At 35.1% G+C, this 21,022-nt stretch overlaps 2 protein-coding genes across 2 annotated transcripts in view; both read left to right on the top strand.

Annotated features, from left to right (window-relative positions):
* LOC123557972 (collagen alpha-1(XII) chain-like) overlaps positions 1–17,685 on the top strand; it is a 25,791-nt gene extending 8,106 nt beyond the window's left edge. Inside the window, exons 7-14 of the mRNA XM_053544779.1 lie at positions 1,471–1,542; positions 1,850–1,936; positions 2,225–2,678; positions 13,723–13,805; positions 15,089–15,355; positions 15,610–15,740; positions 15,989–16,148; positions 17,535–17,685. Coding sequence (XP_053400754.1) covers positions 1,471–1,542; positions 1,850–1,936; positions 2,225–2,678; positions 13,723–13,805; positions 15,089–15,355; positions 15,610–15,740; positions 15,989–16,148; positions 17,535–17,614 — 1,334 coding nt within the window. The 3' untranslated portion in view covers positions 17,615–17,685. The remainder of the gene's footprint in view (positions 1–1,470; positions 1,543–1,849; positions 1,937–2,224; positions 2,679–13,722; positions 13,806–15,088; positions 15,356–15,609; positions 15,741–15,988; positions 16,149–17,534) is intronic.
* LOC123557970 (collagen alpha-1(XII) chain-like) lies at positions 17,630–21,022 on the top strand. Its single transcript, XM_045349807.2, has 5 exons — positions 17,630–17,778; positions 18,211–18,357; positions 19,240–19,300; positions 20,087–20,180; positions 20,916–21,022. Exons 1-5 carry the CDS (start codon positions 17,630–17,632, stop codon positions 21,020–21,022), a joined length of 558 nt encoding a protein of 185 aa, XP_045205742.2.

Genomic DNA, 21,022 nt, shown 5'->3' with positions numbered 1-21,022 from the left:
TTTAGGTATATAACCATATTGTAACCAGGCGTACAAAACTACTTTAGAAAATCCTTTTACCCTGCTAAATTTCTGAAATAACTGGTCCATCATTCAATTTCAGCAGTGCCACTTCTTATTTAAATTTACCAGGATCAGTCTGCACTGGTTGCAAAGGCAGTCTCTCTTGCCGCCAGCAGGCTAAATGTTAAATCAGTCTATGCCTTCTGTTACCATTGTGTATGTAAGGGACTCATCTGACGACAATATCTCCTGTCTATATTGTCCTCTACTTTTAAAACATGGTGAGGATTAAATGCAAAATAAAACGGTTTAAACGCATGCAGTGGTGATTTTATCCAGGAAGGAACTATTCAAGGCGATGTCCAACTGTGCTCCATTTTTATGTTTTCCTTCTGTCAACATACTGTTTTTTTTTCTTGTTTGTTTGTTTGTTTGTTTGTTTGTTTTAGTGCACATTTTGAAATTTTGCACATCCATAAATTAACTTTAATATTGCTTTAATTATATTGGCTGTGTTTTCTAGGTGTGGTTGTTATTCCTACAGGATCCCTGTTCTTGTTTTCATAAGTAAAAAATATAATTTGTGAAAGGATCCCCTTGAAAGCATGGAACGCAACCGAGCAACATGATATCAGACTCAGTTTGATTTAATTTGTCTATGTGAGATAATGAAATGTGCAACACCCCTCACGCCTCCTAGCACCAGCTTTAGCGAAATTCTATTACAGTAAAAACGAATGAAATTCTTTTACGATAGCTTCTGACAAAATTTGTTCGATATGGAGAGCGTCGGTCTACGGAAGTTCTCCGTGGTGATTTGATAAAAGACATTGTGTCTGAAATCATTCGTCCCCAGCTCTGATTCATGTGTGGAAGTTGACAGCTACTTAAGGAGAACAGGGTTTGTACTGGTATAGAATCCAGGTACACTGGTTAGGTTAACTGCGCACCGTTACATGACTGAAATACTGATGACAAACGGTGTTAAACCCAAGACAAACAAATCAATATCCGTCATACGAGGGTGAACGAGAAATTAAGGAACATCTACCTTAACTGCCGGTTTAGCAGACCACCTAAAAGCCATTCTTTATAAACGTTGTCTCTCGAGAAAGCTTGTCTGTAGTATGCTTACTCGGCATGTACCAAACCTGTAGTACTAAATGTATCTTGTCTTCAGGCAGCTGGCCTTCAGGTTTATGCTTTATGTTATTGATTAAATGATTATAACTTACAAATAATATTAGATCAGAATGATGACCCTTGATTTTCAAAGACATACCATATTTTACCATGCTAACACCCTAATACATGTACGTTCATTTGTTCACATACTCATACGGTCTTAAGGTCTCGACTACGTCGGATTCGATGCTATAACAAACTCTAAGTCCAGAATTATACCACTTGATCTTTGAAACATATGCTGTATAGTCATTGGATGTGACCCATATTTTCCGATTTAAGCTGCCAGAAGACAACAGACCAAGACAACTACAACACTCACCACTAAAAGACCTCATACCACTAGAAAACATGGTCAGTTTTCGTCTTTGTGAACTATATATTACTTCGTTTAATTGATTGAAAAAGTCAGTGTAATTTCGACTTTGATGAACAGTCTGTTTAATGTCTAGCAGAAATTTCAGCTTCATCGTGTATGTCTTTTTCTAAGCACCAGACACTACTTTCTGTTTGTACATTTGTACCTTAACGTCTTTAAAACAGCTGTGAAGTTAATTTTTATTTTGCCGCATAACCTTCTATTTTATACACGAATATGTATGATACAACTTTATTGAAAATTGCATATGAACAAAAGGTTAAAATCTATATTTTAATTTAGCTACTGAAGGGCCGTCAAAAGCATCGACTGCGACAACTCTCGCCCCCGCAACAGCTACTACAGTGCCTCCTGCCGCATCAAAACGTGGTAGGTTTTTATTTTTTTTTTACCATACACATTTAATTTAATTTGTAATAGTGAGATTTATTTTAATGTTAATTAACATAATTAGGAGACGTATAATGTTCAGACCAGCCTCATGTAGCCAGCAACGACTTTATTCTAGACAGATGAATTAAATTACAGTTTCATCCTGTATCTTTCTCTTCTATTTCTATCTCAAGCCAGCGGACATTGTTTTTGTCGTTGACTCGTCCGAAAACCAAGGTGTTGACAACGTCAAAAGAGCTGCAGATTTTGTTTATGATTTTGCAGCCAAGTTTTCCATCGATACCAATGACGTCCGCTTTAGCGTTGTGTCCTTCTCTTCCGGTGTCCGAAACGAGTTCTTCTTTAACAAGTACAATTCCAGGCAAAGCGTTCTTCACGCTATACATAATATTCAGTATATTGGACAAGGGACCAATACATCCGGTGCTCTGAATTTCGTAGGCACGCAAACACTACTTCCGGCAAATGGCGCCAGGAGTACTTCTTCCAAGTTTGTTGTAGTCATCACCAACGGACGATCTGACAATCAAGCCCTAACCAAACACGAGGCGCAACTACTACAGAAACAAGCGGAAGTAATCTCTGTGGGTATTAAACCGGTTGATGACCGGGCAGAACTAGCCAGCATCGCTTCGAACCACCTCGTTGAAACAGGAAACAGTGACGCATTAATTAAAATCATTAAAACACGATTATCTAATCCAGTATATGCATTGGAGTGAATTCCTTGTAAGAGATGGTACATAAGCGTAGCAAGTAAACCTCAGAACTCTGATTAATGTTTTGTTTTTCTTATTGCTAGTCCTTCTTTTATAAGAAAGTAAAGGAACATTCCCTAATAGGAAGTCAAAAATGCAAAATCTAAAACAAAGCTTAGCGATCGCGCATGACTTAAAAACAATCGGTCCACAAAGTTCATAGATGAATATAGCAAATAAAATAAGAAACAGAATTGTGCGTGTTCTAAGCACCTTGAGTCTTATCAAGTATTTAGGCATATTTTTTCATTGACTGATAAGGAAAACAATACTTACATGATATAATAAGGAAAAAGCTTTTTGTTATGAATCCCCGTGAAATGTTCAATTAAAAGCTTTCTCCATAAAAACGTAGAAACTGTGGTACTTAAACCTTCTCTTTGACTAATGTGTGTGTGATAATAATATACCTATTAATTAAGTATTTTAAACGTTGAAACGTTTTACAGATTGCAAGAATTAGTTTTTCTAAATTGCTGGAACCATACCGAAACTATGAAAGACATCGGTCAAAATTGTGGCAGAAATATGCTTATTAAGGATACTGAAACACATTGTAAGTATCGGTGATATAACTGAATGCGTTCATTTTTTTTTTCTTGTCTTACAAAACAAAAATAGCGAAAAACACGTATTTTGTCAATCGCAATTTGGTGTCCACTACTAAGCGAATAAAGAACATATTGCAGAAATAAATGTTGTCATAAGGTCGTATTTTTATAAAGGTAGAAGATAAAGCATTTTATAAGAAACAAAATAGCCTGTATATGACATAAGAGTCTGTATTTGTAATTTAGTCTGCAAAAAAGAATTTTAAAGAGAGTACAACAGATATTTATTTCAAGTTTGTAAAGCTGCAGGTATAATTACAATATAACCGATTCCCCGTAACCTTGCCTTTTGAGAATACGACCCGAAAATGGACAGGACGGACCTATTCTGTTATGTTAGAAAGCCGTAGCTAGTACCTTCAGAGTGCAGATTCAAAAACAATTATTTAAGTTAAGCCAGGGTCCTCAATGACCGGTTACTTCAGGCTGATGAATTTGAATAACTTGACCCTTGCCGCTGTTTGTAGGAAACCTTTCACTGGGTGTAGAACCTCGCTCTGGATGTAGAACCTTGTTCTGCGTGTAGAACCTCGCTCTGGGTGTAGAACCTTGCTCTGGATGTAGAACCTCGCTCTTGGTGTAGAAACTCGTTCTGCGTGTAGAACCTCGCTCTCGGTGTAGAACCTCGTTCTGGATGTAGAACCTTGCTCTGGATGTAGAACCTCCCTCTGGATATAGAATTCCTTCGCTTTAGAATGCTATTCAGCTGTCTTATGAAAGCCTGGTGGTTCTACTTACTAGGTGCCTGCATGAGCTGTGCCTGTCATAATTTTGAGAGCAGCATGGGTCTTTATCTGCCATCAAACAGACGTGTTGCTGTGACAGGCAACCAGAACGGAAAGCAAAAACTAAACGCAAGGTGAAACCATGTGACTTTTATCTGTTAGATATTGACTCCGAAGTCAAAAGATTTATTTTTTGGGCCTTTTTTTTGGAGGGGGGGGGGGTGCTTTTTTTATTTTTGTAAGTGTGGCTTAATGATTTGTGAATGCTACAGGTCATGTGCCTAAATCCGGACGCTTTTGGTGTTGTTATTTTGACAATAACTTTGCATTCTGCAACCACATGTGCATAACGTGTCAAGTGTATAATTTTAGGTTCTTTATAAATTTCTATGCAAAACAACAAGATGGTATATTGCTGATTTCATTATAAAAAAAAAAACAATCCGAAGTGGACCAGTAAAAGCTGTCAAAATCGACCTTCAGAGTGCTTGAATATTCGGACACTATTTGGGTAAAAATGCAATGAATAAGAGCAGTCCAGAATAACAATAAACGCGACTTTGTTTGATTCAGTCCTGGAAGTGTATACAGAAATATCCGTTCGATTGCTGTCACGTGATCATGTGGTCTAGTTTCTACTTTAATATATAACTACAAAATATAACAACAATATGAAATAACAACTATCTAAGCAGGAAATTTATGTTTACAACTATTCTTTCCTACATGCAGATGTCCGAATTATTAAGCGCTGTCTGGATTTAGGCACTGAACCAGTATAGGTAAAAGGCTTTCGACAACGGGATAAAATAAAAAAAACTTATAAAGAGTAAGTCAGTTATTAGAAATCCCTAAGTAATACTTAGTAATAATATATTAAGTGTAATTCTTTCTGTCAGAAAAAAAAGAAATACAAGAGATATTAAAGCCATAATCTCTTGACTTTTACGTCACTGACCCAAAGCTATATTGCTCTCTCTCTCTCTCTCTCTCTCTCTCTCTCTCTCTCTCAATTGTTTGAAGTTTTGATTTCTGACCCGACAAAACATAATACCACAGGATATTCAATATAAAAACTGACGTATTAGTATTAACATTTTATTTCATTTTATGTAAAATAATTTTGAATTCCTTTGCGGCTGGCTGAAAATTGTAAACTGGCTCAACCTAGTTTTCCTAAGCTATGCGAAGAAAGACCTGGCACGTATTTTAACTGATGTGTTATAATTTATAAACAATAAAGGCGGAAGCATTGTTTTAGAGACAAACATTACATAAAAATCATTTCAAACCGGCTTAGGAAGTTCTATAAAATGCATAAAGTAAACACCCAGTGTAGTCATTGCTTCACTACTCTAAAATCTTGAGATTTTAGATGTTTATTTTACTGGTCCTTTAAACATCAGACGAAAACGGTCAAATGTTCAGTACAGTTTCTATGTTACAAAAGTTCATATTATACTGAGCTACATTACACTAATTGAAAATACACTTAATTTATATTGATAATAAAAATTAGGAAAGGTTTGGCCTTATCTCTAGAATTATGTTCAATTGTCTTGAGAGTCTACAGTAAAACCTCTATACAGCAACACTCATAGGGAGATGCAAATATTAACTGTTATGCAGAGGTTGCTGTTCTGGAGAGGTAAATTTGATAGTATATATAAAATTTTGATGATGTTGTAAAAGGTAGGTTTTTTTTGCTTAAGAGAGGACCGTTCTGGAGAGGTTTTACTGTTTATATGTATATTACTTAAAACATAGAATTGGACTGATAAGCTTGTCGGTGACATGGTTTGTCTGTTAAAAGATAGAGTACTTAACTATGACTTGTGTGAACTAACAGCAAAAATAAAAGCTGGTTGTAAGATATAGGAATTAAAATCAAAAGAAAACATGGAATTTCGAACTATACTTACAGCTATCTGGATGAACGAAGCTCAAATATTTCGAGCTAGGATGAAATTATCAATCCTCAATATTCAACTTAAAATTTTAAATTTTTGATGTATGAGCTGGTTCGACATGCAGAGCTAAATTTTCTAAACGTCCATCGAGTTTAAAACGATCGTGATATAGCTGTTTCAAAAACTAGTTTCACATTCAGCATGTTCAATTCTTTGTTTTGACCATTCAAGAAGGCTCGAAATATAATACCATGACCTATATTAAAACTTTATTTTGATATATTCATCTGGCGTTTGAAATATCATCTTATGCAGATCCAATTTTCAGTACTTGATCAAAATTAAATTTTTCAAAATCTAAAATACAATTTTCGAGCTAGCTCAGTAACGAATGCTAGCTGGATATTCGATTTAAAAAATTAGAGTTTTAATCTCTGAACAGGCTGTTAATTCAACACCAGGTCAAAATTCGGCTCTTAGATACATGTATCATAAATTTCAGATCTGATTCGAAGCAAGTACTAAATTGAAATGCGATCTGTGATGTCTTTATCAAAAATGTGCAAAAAATAAAAAATAAACAATAATTGATTACACTAAGAGCTATTCAAAAAGATATTTGAGCCGTGCCATGGGAAAACCAACATGGTGGCTTTGCGCAGTCTGGTCAGGATCCATCCTGTTCGCTAATGGTTTCTCTAATTGGTATAGGCTTTGAAAGCGAACAGCATGGATCCTGACCAGACTGCGCGAATGCGCAGGCTAGTCTGGATCCATGCTGGTCGCAAACCCACTATGTTAGTTTTCTCATGACGCGGTGCATTTGATTAATGTTATGACAATCAAAAGAGCATTATAATAGCTAATTTCTGTCTGATCATAAAATAGAAGAAAATAATTTTACAAATGATCATTCCGTTATCATAATTACTATGAAATTAATCAAACCGAATCAGCTGCATTTTTGCTTCTAAGGGATTATTTTTCTATAACATATTTGATTTATTTTATCAAAAACGTTTTCAATGTTTCATTTAATCGGATTGTTCTCTTTTCTCTTGCATTTTTTAACATGACTAGATTATAAAACGGCAACAGAAAGATGTATTGAAAAATCAGCAATAAGACGACAAAAGTACCTTGTTTAGGAGTGGTTGAACACTCGGTAACTTTACTCTTATCATAAATCCGACATTTTGGTCTGACACAGAAATGGAATAGTTCAATAACTAAGTATAGGCCTAAATTTTAAATAAAATTACATATTTAGAACATCTTAAAGTTTTACACTTAAATAGTGTACTGGAGGGCATATGAATTAGACAAACCCACAGCACAATGTATTATTTTCACTTATGATTGTGAGAATAAGACATATGAATGTGGGAACGTCTTTAGTGGGAAAACGCTCAACGAACCCAGCTTGTATTCTGAACTGAAGTAACTTTAGTAATCAAACTTAGTTTGTACTAGTTTTGTTACTGTAACAATAGACTTTATTAAGTATCACAACAACAGTCTATAGGTGCTGTCTCGAGGCCGTAAAATGTTACCAAGTACAAGTACATGATTACCAAGTACATGTCACAAATTGACATACGGGCCTTATTTTATATGTATTGTAAATGCAGGTATTGCATCATCTGTTTGTAAATTTTTGAGTTATTGAGGTAAATGTCAGATTTCACGCATGAAATACCTCTTATATTTTTCTGTATTTCATAACATAAATTTCCATGTAAATTTCATTAAATTCTGTTCAGTAATAAGAAAGTTGATATTTTATAAACTTCAGTAATTTATGTTTTTATCCCCAAAACCACTATAATGGGCCTCAAATTGTCAATTTAAATTCGCGCCAAAGTAGTTAGATTTCCCGGCTATATCGTGAATCCCGTGAAAATGACAATAGTCATAGCTCACGGCTTAGCCGTGAATCCCATGAAATTTAGTATTTGGCGGGACATTATCCTTTAAATAGACTGGACTAGATATGCCTTGCGCACACCACCTTCCGACATTATAGACGAATCTATGTCTGAATTATTTTCTTGCTAGAAATTTATGCTCGATCGAGGTAAGAAATTTATTTGTTAGATTTTTGTATGATTTTTGCATAACGATTTTTTTTGGATAAATTTTTGTTCATTCTACAGAATTCTGTAACATTTACTTTTCGGCATATGATTTTAGCTAGTTTCGGTATGTCAGGATGATTTATTAAATTTTTCAGACTTTTGTAAATTATTTGGAAAGAGGAATCTAAAATGTTTCGTTTATCTAAGATGTAAAATTTGTACTGAAATTTGTAACATGATATTTATAAAGTACTTTGTTTCAAAAACTTATGTCAAACATTTCGTTATTATGGAACGCCATTACTGCATTGTATGGTTATGTATAAATCTATATGGCAAGTCTAGTGCCATGTTTGTAATATATTATTGTAATATGAAATTGTGTGACAGTCTATTGCATACACATACAATGTCCGTTTTAGTGTATGGCATTAGATATTATATGGATGCCAACTATCATATAACGTTTGATTTACATTGAATTTTGTTAATTTGTAGTTGTAAATAATGGCTGCAGTTTATCATGTCCGTATCTATAATGTTTCCTCATATACTTTTCATATCAATTCATACTTTAACTTTAGTCTTTTAAGTAAGTAATCTTTGTAATAATGGAAGTAATAAGTGACGTATTTTAATCATGTGACGTTTGAACTTAGTAGCACATATGTTTTGTATAAGTAGCACGTATTATTTATGGGAGCCTACGGAGGTATGGTGTACCCAAAGGAGCAGTTTTATGCCCTGACTTATTTGTTTTGCTATGGTGCTTACCATATGTTATATATTTTAGCTTCTTCCGCCAGACGATTTTTACTGGTGATGTCATAACCCGGAAGTACAATGCCCGAGGTTCACTTGTCTTCACTCGCCTGGATGTGATATTCCCAGCGCAGAGCTTTCGTCCCATGGTTGTGCCGTAAACCGCAAAGACGATGATTTTTGTTATCCTCTGAAGTCAGCTCAGGGATGCAATCACCTACCACCATAGGGAGCCAATACGGAATCAACGTATTCACGGTTTAAAGGGACTGTATTTTGAATTTAGAAGCTATGTTTTGTTTGTGCTACTTAAAGTTCACAATTACATTAAAGACCTGTTTCACGTCAGATTAGAATGGACTATAAGAACTTTTGTATCTAGAGATACTGAACTTTCTTTTTTTTCTTTCTTATAATCAGTTTTTTTTTCTTTTCATATCTATTCATTGTTAATAATCATCTTATGTAAATAAATTTGTAAATATTGTAAAGGGTGTTGATTTGTTCTGATGGTTACTGTCGCCGGTACGGCCTTTCCTGTCACAGTACAAGTACATGATTTTAGTATTTTTGTACTTACTGGTCCTTTGGAATAATGAAGCTGATTAAATTAAAATGTGATATGCCTCGTAAGCCGGCGCAAGAGGGCGTGAGTGATGATGTATTTGTATGATTATAATATGAGCCACGCCATGAGAAAACCAACATAGTGGGTTTGCGACCAGCATGGATCCAGACCAGCCTGCGCATCCGCGCAGTCTGGCCAGGATCCATGCTGTTCGCTTTCAAAGCCTATTGCAATTAAAGAAACCTTTAGCGAACAGCATGGATCCTGACCAGACTGCGCGGATGCGCAGGCTGGTCTGGATCCATGCTGGTCGCAAACCCACTATGTTGGTTTTCTCATGGCACGGCTCATATAATCTCTTCTTAAAGACTTTGATCCTTTGAGAGCCAACGGTTCCTTAGACTTACTTCAGCTAATGCTAAATGTGAGTCATATACCCACTGGTTGCTTGTTTGATATTAAGACATTGGAATATGTGCAATAGGAGATATTTACTAATGCTTACTAGTGTTCTAACTTCGTTGAAAGATTTTATTTTTCCATTCTTGCAAGCTTTTATACGAACTCTGTAGAAAAGAATTCAAACTCACCAATTAAGCTGTTACCTGACTGAAGCTTTGTAGTGTTATCAAACCTTTTCTTACCTTGACCGATTATTTACTTAACACATAATCAAAGACTTCGAGTGGTTTGTCGTCTACTTCATCACAGATCAGAGTTCAGCTGAACAACGAGGGCGTTAGTTAAAGTGGTTGAATATCTATGCATCTGAACGACAAACCACAAGAAGGCTTCTATTGTTTCATTTATCCAAGTTGTAATATACCGGACGACATATGCCAATTATACGTCATTATTGTCGTCGTAATACTCTCTTACCTGTCCGCGCGTCAACCGAGCGAACGATGTTCATTGCAGAATATTCAGAGCTTGACTTTCTTCTTTTTTAATTAGCAATCAAATCCAGCCATGTTAGAATGTGTGATATCAGAATTGGTAACAAAATGATTATGTACCAACATGATATGACCTAGAGACAAAATTATTATGTTTTGGAAATTTAAAGAGACAGAAAATAAATGCTTTATTTAAAGTCTTTTTTATACAGAAAATACTTTATAAATACTTTGACCTACTTAACTTATCTTAGTAGACCGGCATATAATATGAAATCATCATAAAGAGAAGTATCTTTATATTTTGTAAATATATTTCAAACAAAAACGTTTGCATGAACAAACACTACTGCTGCAGATAGACTCAGTCATTATAACCTGCAACAAGTTCCTTGGAAGGTGCAACACCCCTCACGCCCCATCCCCTAGCACCGGCTTAATAAGACTATTGAATGGACACCATGACCCTAAAAGACCAGAAAATAAAGCAACACAGAAAAACAATTATTTATTGCGGACATGGTTGTTTTTTGCACGCTACTGTTACATATTTTCATGCAATCGTCTGTATGTTGTAATCGATAAAGTTGTCCAAAGCATGTCCGATGAGTAATGGAATTGCAGGATTTAAGACATTTTAAATGTTCGACAAGAACCCTTTAAAAGGTAAAATCGATGAATGTACTTGCTCATCAGCAGTCAAGTAAGTCCAAAACTTATTAGCTATAGGTTCTGTTATATAAGATATAGCTTATAATTAAACTTAGTTTTCCCGGCTAAAGCTAGAAAAAAATTGGCTGGTTTGATATTTAGACTGGGGAACGGATATCAAAAACAAATTTAGAACTGGTATGACGAAATTAATATCAATTGTGAAAATTATCTACAGATAACTCATATGAGCCGTGCCATGAGAAAACCAACATAGTGGCTTTGCGGCCAGCATGGATCCAGACCAGCCTGCGCATCCGCGCAGTCTGGTCAGGACTCATGCTGTTCGCTTTCAAAGCCTATTGCAATTAGAGAAGCCGTTAGCGAACAGTATGGATCCTGACCAGACTGCGCGGATGCGCAGGCTGGTCTGGATCCATGCTGGTCGCAAACCCACTATGTTGGTTTTCTCATGGCACTGCTCATATGACGATTTCGACCGAGTTTCACACTGTACCAAGTTTTTCAAACACCAATCGAACTAAGAACTTGGAAACTTTTGTGTCAATAAACAACAAATATAGGAACTGTCCAAACTTTGACATGTGTCCTTTTTGTAAGGATGAGTATAATATATTACAACAGGTTTGTGGTAGTACACTTTGTGAATTGTGATTTACATATTTAGTGATATTCTCGAGTAAAGTTTGAACTATAGCTATATTCTAGAAGTGATATCTGTTTCTGCGGCTATTTTCCAAGCGAAATACCTTCCATGATAATAGAGATAGCTGTATACGTTTATAAGATATAAATCAGATTAAATTTTAAATGGACATTGACCTCGATTTTCTCGTATATACATGGACTAGTTTAATCCATGTTTGTAAAACCAGACTTTTCTGTCTGAGTTTAAAGACATTGTTGTCAGAAAAAAAGGTGTTGAGCCAAAAATTCAGTTTTCTTTCTTTTTGAACCCCAGAAATCCATGAAATGTACGTGAACTTGATATTGGCATGCTTAATGCGGTATGACGACAAATGAGGTTGCTAGGGTTGTTTGCAGTTCTAACTGCACTATTTGAAACCTTAGGTAACGTTTGCAAGCAACAGGGCGTACGGAAGATTTAGCATGTAGTAGATGTTCATGCGTCACGACGCCTGGTCAGGACCACTATATCATGAAGCCTCACCTACGCAATCGTTTCCATACTGCCAAAGTTGCTAACACCTCCGGTACGCATAACAACTGAATATCTGACCGAAATGTATGCAATCGTCTGCGCGAGGGTGATCTACGTGGACGTCGTCCTTACGTTGGCTGTGTTATGACGCGTTGTCACCACCTAAATCGTGTTTACTGGGCAGGTACATGCCATCGATAATACAACAGTGGAATAGCTTTCTCTTTTCCGACGAGTTGAAATTTTCCATTCATTGAAGTTATGGCAGGCTTCGAGAAAACCGTAAAAGAAATTAACGTAATGCCGACTGCTGTGTACTTGAACGAGATTGTTTTGGATGTGGAAGTTTTGTCTCGGTCCGTGCAGGCATTGAGCATGGTTATCGTACACCTTTCGTCGTACTCGATGGTAATTTGAATACCAAACGAGGCCGAGATGACATTCTTCCAAGGCACGTCATCCGACAGTTTCAAAATAATGCCAATATCATTCTGTTTCAACAGGACAATGCGACAAGCGATTCAGCTGGAGATACTGTAAATTTCATCAGGTCGAATAACATTTCATTAATTAAAGACTGCCCCGTGAAAAACCCAGATCTGAATCTCATCGAACACCTGTCTGATAATATGAACCAGTGTGTTAGACGTTGCCTTATTCCATCGTCGAACGTTGGTGAGCTAACAAAAGTCTCAAGTTAGAAGTGAAACAACTTTCCATAGGTCGAAATCTACACACTTTTCGGTTCTGTCCGCCAACAATGTTAGGCAGTCCTCAATGCTAAGGTTGGTTAAACACGGTATTAATGTATGATTTTGGTGTAAGACCCCTATGACATTTAATGTAACATTTCAACAGTTGTCCATAAATGTAGAGCGATAATATATTCAACACAAATTCATATTTAATGACCCGTGCAATACAAATATTTTAACCCTTGTTTTCTTATCTACATATATCTGCAATTAAACACAGCGGACGCTACTTATTTTGTTCAGTATATATACGTATCTAAAAGTATTCATTTACACTAGTGGCCCGCGGAAAAAATACTCTTCTACGCTGTGATATTTACATAAAAAAAATTGTCTGTTTATGAAATGTTGTACAAAGACGTTGTTCCTAGTAATCACTTTCTCAAGGACCGGCGACACACTAATATTGGTGAAAACAATTCGTCTTCTTAGCTCAAGGTGTTATGGATTTTTCAGGTGTGCCCTTCTTCCAAAAGTTAAAAAAAAATCTAAAATTTGAGTGTAAGATTTAATCAATTTCTCTATTCTACAGAGTTTCAGTATTTATTTTTATGAAGAAAAAGTAGTACTGAGGCAGACCATTTTAAACAAACTTTTATATGAATAGATATTTGCATGTTTTTGACAGCGACATTTCAGATAAACTTTCAAACTTATGTCGGAGGTAAATTACATGGAGACGCTATCACATATCAAACTCATGCATGCCATTACTGTACTTGTAGTTTTTGCACCGTGATATTTTAAAAATGAGACGTCTTTATAAGGAATCAGTTGTGAGCTTTTCTTATCAGTTAAAGCATGCAGAACTTGGTATTTAAAAGAGAGCCGGCAAATGTGATAACACTTTGTCTTTGTCTTTGAGAATGAATATAACAATGAACGGAATATTTCTATGTTTTCTAGTCATTGGTACAGTTTGCTACAGTGTCAATGCTATTGATAAAGGTTTGTCCGGTTTATTGCTTTTTTCTAGTGAACCGAATGTCTAATTCTCAAGTAAATAGGTATCTAGTAGAAAACAAACGATTAAACACAAATTTATAACAAGAGCTCAGCCATTCGGAGAAATATACGCCCGAAGGGTTATATCAGAACGGGCGTATTAAAAACATACATATCGTTTACTTTGTATATGTTTTGATTGTCTGTCACATGTGACGGTCATCTTTGTTCTATATATCGAACTGCAACAAAGTTAACTTGCCCTTAAAAGCTGAACATTTTTGAAAGTGTGAAAAAAAATGTTGACCGAAATATATTAATTTAGTCGCGCCATTAAAATATACAATGAGATGGCTACGAGTATATTTTATGTCTCTGTCCAAATTTGGTTATTGTGTCTTTTTTACCAAATGTCCAAATACCTGATAAATTTCTTTTATTCTGTGTGGCATTTCAGTACTGTCTTAAGGATCATATATTAAAACTTAGGGATAAGAAATTTTATGAAACAGGATAGTATACAAATTTGGAAACGTTTTTGACAAGCAGCTATAAATGCATGCATGTATGCAATCCGTGCATCATACTTTTTTGAACTATTTGGAACATTGCTGATATCGTAATGACTGAATACACAGAAAGACATTGATTGTTGTTTCATCTATTTATATGTAATACCTATGATATGCAGATTTGTATAACATCCATGTGTAGTGTTGATGTGTACAAATATAGCTTACACATTTTAATCCCCAAAATCGGGTATTATCGGCGAGTATAGCCTAAAAATTGGTTTTGGAAGAAATATTGCCGCTAAAAGGGGGTCAAATACGGCGGCTGGGAGGCAATATCGGTGGCCGCTGACCGCGGATTGGAAGTGGCCGGAGGAAAATCCGTCAGGAGCGTCATTGAATGACCACTGAACGGAGGTGACCGCTGATCGGAGGTGACAGTTAGCACAGGTTAGACTGTATACTGTTTATGTGTACAAATATAATGTACATATCTTAAACTCTTCAACATTCGAAGAAATAGTAGCATCCGTTAACCTCTGTGTCGGTATGTGTTTCTTTAAAAATCCTACTACATTGAAAACAATTCATTGCCGCCGTGTTTCATGTCCATTATCTAACTAAATTTGTTTTAATTTCTGAGAAATAAAATCGATCAGTTTCACATAAACATCCAGAAACGATACTAATTATGTTCTGGTTGTTCTAAGTATCCATCTTTCAGGCAAAAGAATGTTTTGCTAAACAATCCTTTTTCTTTTTACCATATTTCAGCATGCCCTTTCAAGCCCGTCGATATTATCTTCGTTCTTGATGGTTCAGGCAGTGAGGGTCAAAAAAATTTCGACAAACAGCTTGACTTTGTTTCGAACATAACCGAGCAATTTGAAATTGGTGAGAATGATACCCGTGTTGCGTTGGTCACATTCTCTACCGCAGTTCACAACGAATTCGACCTTAACCGGTACTACAATAAGACAGTGCTTCTCTCACATATAGCAAAGGCAAGGTATTATAACGGGGAAACAAACACACATTTAGGTAAGTAAGAGACGGGGAAAATCCTTGAGTACAAAGGTAAATGGTTCTAAATCTGTTCAATTTAGCATGTGTGTAAGTAACTGTTACTGATACATCTGGAAGTACAAGTATTTTTAAAATATCATTCTTTTACGTTTCATATTTTTGCTGTGATAATTGACCTTTATAAAGACAATAAAGTTATATCTTATGTTTATGTCGAATTAAGATTACATTCTCATGAAGTATGTCTGACAGGTATGTTACTCTTTCAGCACTTCAATATGTGCGCGTACATACATTAAATCGGTACAAAGGTGCTGAAAGAAATGTGACAAAGCTTGTCATCGTGTTGACAGACGGACGGTCGTTAGAATCGATCGAACGTGCTGCCCGTGATTTGAAGGTATATATGTACATTTTAAACGCTTATATTATGAGATAATAAGTAATGAAATCTTTAAAAAGATCCAATGGAAGCAAAGAATGCAACTAAGAAGTTTATTAGCAGATTCGATTTGTCTGAAATGTTCATGAGTGGTATATAGATTCCAGTTGACTGAATCTGTTCATGAGAGGTAAAGAAACGTGCAACACCTCTCACGCCCCGTAGCACCGGCTTAAACGGAACTCTATTACACATGTTCATTTTAGGGAAACCCACTTGTCACTACAATAGCCGTTGGAATAGGAAGCTCAGTAGATCCAAAAGAACTACGAATGATTGCCAGTGATTCAAACCACACTTTCCAAGTCAGCTCGTTTGATGTCCTCGACACCATTCAAAACGAAGTTACTGACACTGCATGTAATGGTAAATAATCTACATTTCCTGTTTTTTTTTTGTTATTATAACGGTTTGAATACAAACAAAAACTAAATGCATTAAACTAAATCAGAAATGGGTAGAAAATTGAACATGATGATTTTACGTCATGTATGATAAGTCAGACTTACCCTCCATGCCTGTTATTAAGTTGGTATAAATACATAATTTCAGAGTATGAAAACTATGTAACAGAGTGTATAATTTTCATATTAAAACTGTAACAATTGCGAAAGTTATTTCTGAAAAATATTTCCTAGAGCTATCTAACTAAATAAATGCCTGATTATAACCCTAGGAATCCTCTTCCCAATTTTTACTACCGGAAAAAGAAATCCCACAGAAAAAATTTTCCATGTTGGAAAATCCGAATCAAATAGCAGTTTAGATCAAAACCAACAACGATAAATTAATACCTTGCACTTCATCTTACATGAAAGTGGCAACTATTCGAGACTATTATTTTTTAGACGAGCCTTATAAATTTAAGTGTGTAAAGAGACAGTAAACTTATGTTCTATTTATCATATTTTCTGACTGAAAATCATTATGACTAAAATTACCCCTCAACTAGGTATGTGTCTGACTTAAACAATAGTTTAAAGATAATCCGCCACTAAGGTTTGTGGCCAATATGTACTGCCTTCATACTTTTATTTGGTCTGTTAAATTGAAGTAGCTCTTTAACGGCCATAACATAACAAAATTAAAGAGGAATAACTCTAACTAATATTATGTATGTGTACACCTTAACATGATAAAATATGTGCAATTTCCCATCAAATTTCAGCTGTAAGTACTTATTCCCACCAAGCAAACGTTAGGCTTGGGTAAATTTACAGCCCATAACGCCACTTGATAGTAAAAATAGAAAATCAATTAAGCGACGACCTAATTCAATAAGTTACATTCCTTTCCAGATGCAAAAGTCCCTGATTAAAGTGCAGATATCTAAAATCTACGCAAACGCTTTGGATGAGTAATCTTCCGTTTCTTTGCACGATTCCGTTTTTAAGATTTTTTTTTTTTTTTTTGCAATTGTAAATACAAAAGTAAAGGTCTCAGGTACCATATGAAAGCTCATTTACAATATACATTGCATTCGTATGTATTAAGCAGCTGTACTCAAAACCAAGGTTGCGTCGTTTTGAATCAACTGAAGTCCGGCAAAATTTTAGTCACTGATCTTATAAAGTAAAATTTATTAGGCCTCTAGAGTTTCCCCTTTACTTCACATGAACGTTAGTCAAAGTTTAATAACAGGTTAAAGAGACCTCAAGTAAAATAAAAATCATGATTAATTCTTGTAAAGTTTCATAGTTTAACGTTTGATATCTCTTCAACCGCAAGCTTTTCCTAAACTTTGATTTTCAGCTTGTAACAACATTCAGTCCGATGTTTGTTTCGTCCTTGATTCCTCTGGTAGTGAAGGTGCTGTTAATTTCCACAAATAGCTTGAGTTTGTAAATATGGTTGTGAATGAATTCTCGTTCGAAGATGGCACACAGACACGTGTCTGTCTTATCACATTTGCTAATAATGCACGATATGAATTGCATTTGAGAAACAACCGTGACAAGGAAACTATTATGGCAAATGTTCTAAAAGTGCCATGGAGGTAGGTATTGCGTTTTAGGTAATTAATATATGAAAGAAAGAAGAACATGCACATTTAAATTGCAAATGCGACACGTGTTCATACAAAGGTCGCATTTGATTTAAAAACAAAATTGATTTACTACAAATAAACTTCTATACCTTGACTAACTTTAGACGACCTTATGTTTACCCTGTTTGGTACTAGGGTTCACTCAAGTGTAGTTTAGGATTTATTTTAAGATACACTGTATAGAAAACAATATTAATAAAAGTGTCTGTTAAAATGTACCAAAAGTTTTTAAAAGCATAAAACTAACATGATAAATGTACTAAACGTTCCAGGGTCAACGATTTGTTAAATAAACTGTGATTATACATTTTTTGATCACGAAAGAAGTCGTAACAAAATATATGATATAGACATTTTTCTGTAAATGTAATCATATTTTAGCAACGGTGAAACGATGACGAACAAAGGTCTAGATGCTGCTCGAGCTGAGCTTCGTCGCGGTCATGGAAATGATGTAGCAATTGTGTTAACAGATGGACGGTCGACTGAACCAGACTGGACAAAAAGCGCAGCACATAGTTTGCACAGGTTGGACAGTCTTAAACTTATTCAAATGTAGGAAGTACTGAAACAGTAACTCGAACAGTAAATGACAGTTTTAGAATACATTTCTATACAAATTTGGATAGTTTTCATTTCATTTTCATTGGAATAAAGTGTCACGTCCCTCATCAATATTTGAACAGGACTTAAAGCGAGGGTTGAACCCTGTACCATTATGTTTATACAGTGTTCCCTATTTGAGCGAATCCTTTGCAGAACTTGTCTATATCTTCAATTTAATTTAATTTTACTTTTATGTACAGTGATAGAGAGTAATACCCACTTTACCAAGCAATTATTTCGGTGTGAGGGACATCATATTGTTTCATTATTTTTAAAACATTTGCAGGATAATAGAATAAGTGCAGGAAAATAAATTAACACAATATGCTTAACGACGGATAAATAAACACATTCATTCATCCTTTACGAAAGACAGTGTTTATCAGAAGAAAGGTAGCAAAACTATTTTGTGTTACTGTTTTTTTGTCTATATAACAGCTTATTCGTACCACTTCAATGTAAATCCCACAGTAGTTGCCTTGAATTGATATTAGTTTCACTGAATTCATAGTAGTTTCACTGAATTCGTATTAGTTTCCCTGAATTCATAAGTACACGGACAAAAGTAACGAAAGCAGTATCATGTTAGCGTTTTCACAATTGGTATCGAAAAGGACGCTCAGTATTTGTAAAACCATTTCGACAGTTTCAACAATTTTACATGTGTTATTAAGTTTGTATACTTCCGTGTCGTCTTTATATGCATTTTTGTTTGTCTACTTAAACGGCTTTTATAAAATTGAGAAAATGTGTAGTTCTTGTTTAAAACAATTTATATTTACATTTTGTATTTAAATAATTTAGGGGCGGCGTTGAGACCTTTGTCGTAGGAATTGGTAACAACGTGGATAATAATGAATTAAAGGTAAAAGAAAGTAATGTTGAAAGTATTTTTCAGTTGCTTCTCGTATACTCTACCCAGAAGCAGACAACAAACTTTATAGATGTTTCACTCTATTATGAACATTGTAAAGACTTTACAAACATTCCCGAAGTATCATGAAAGCTCTAACTCTTGTACAAGAGCACAAAGTGTTGATTGTTGTTATATAAATTATGCAAATTTTAAAATCAGCCGTTCAATAGATATCAATGACAATCAGAAACAATTGATTTTAATTTTTCATCAATAGACATAATAGCGACTACATATATAAACCATGTTATTTAAGTGTTAAAGATCACAGCTTCTGATTACGACCATGTGTTTAAAGTTTGTACATTCTCGTGTTGTATGATCATAACTTCTGAAAATGACCATGTTTTGGTACATTTATGTATTATCATAGCTTCTTATATCGACCATGTGTTTAAAGTTTTTACATTCTCGTATTTTATGATCATAGCTTCTTATAGCGGCCATGTGTTTAAAGTTGGTACGTTCATATTTTTAGATCATAGCTTCTGATATCGACCGTGTGTTTAAACTTGAAACATTCTTGTTTTAAGACCAAAGCTCCTGATAACGACAATGTGCTTAAACGATATATTTAAACCTGGTGCGTTCGTGTTTTAAGATCATAGCTTCTGATAACGACCATGGGTTTAATGTTGCTACATAGTATTGCTTCTGAGAACGCCGTCTGGTTAGATTCATAACTTCTGATAACGACCATAAAGTATGTTTAAAGTTGGTACATTCATGTTTTAGATCATTGCTTCTGATGACGACCATGTGTTCAAAGTTGCCTCATTCGACCAGCTGGCACAGATCCATCGAAATGTTGTCGACAAAATCTGCGTAGGTATGTACAGAATTATAGCGTAAGAGCGCAAGATTCTTAGAACATAGCTTTTATCTGATCAGCAACAGGAATTTATGAGCAACAAAAGTAATGTGATATCTAATTTCAAAATTGTATTACGTAGGAAATTTTCATACACTTTCGCACTAAATTTTGGTCATGTTGAAAGTAGTATTATATTTGCAAACTACGTGTTTTTGTGTGAGAGACTTTATTACATAAGCTATAGAGGTAAATTATGTAATAATGGCTAGTGTTATACTTGATTTATCCATCATTCATTCCTTACTTTATTATATAATTCATATATATTCATTAAATACTTTTTGCTGTTTCTATTTCGAAAGATTTAAGAAAGGAAGAGCATTCCTGCTGTGGACATTCCTATTTTAAGCAGAACATTGCGAACTCAGAATAGCAATGTGTTGTCATCAGTTAAGGAGATATTTGAGTTTACTGAAAAGTTAAGATCTTCTTATAATGAAAGACAAGTACTATCTGGCCAGGATCTATGCTGTTCGCTTTCATAGTCTATTGTTATTAGAGAAACCATTATCGAACAGCATGGGTCCTGACCAGACTGCGCGGATGCGCAGGCTGGTCTGGATCCATGCTGGTTGCAAAGCCACTATATTGGTTTTCTCATGGCACGGCTCATATCTTTTCTCATGAATGAAAACCGTACTATTGTAAGATGTTTGTTCTGTTCTATATATAATATATGTCTTTATTCAGCTGCTAACAGGGTAACAACAACAACATCAACCACGACCACTACAACAACGACGACAACTACTACACTGCCGCCTACCACAACAAAAGCAGGTCAGTTTGACCATTGA

The sequence above is a fragment of the Mercenaria mercenaria genome, chromosome 5 (genome assembly GCF_021730395.1).
Source record: "Mercenaria mercenaria strain notata chromosome 5, MADL_Memer_1, whole genome shotgun sequence".
Taxonomy (NCBI): domain Eukaryota; kingdom Metazoa; phylum Mollusca; class Bivalvia; order Venerida; family Veneridae; genus Mercenaria; species Mercenaria mercenaria.
This window is presented reverse-complemented; position numbering and strand designations above follow the sequence as displayed.

What these genes read in the sequence shown, in the direction of transcription:
- LOC123557970 (XM_045349807.2), top strand. Translation starts at nt 17,630, where the DNA reads ATGGTTGTGAATGAATTCTCGTTCGAAGATGGCACACAGACACGTGTC. An exon ending in GTTCTAAAAGTGCCATGGAG is followed by an intron (nt 17,779 to 18,210) that starts GTAGGTATTGCG and finishes ATCATATTTTAG; the next exon opens with CAACGGTGAAACGATGACGA. An exon ending in TGGATAATAATGAATTAAAG is followed by an intron (nt 19,301 to 20,086) that starts GTAAAAGAAAGT and finishes TTCATGTTTTAG; the next exon opens with ATCATTGCTTCTGATGACGA.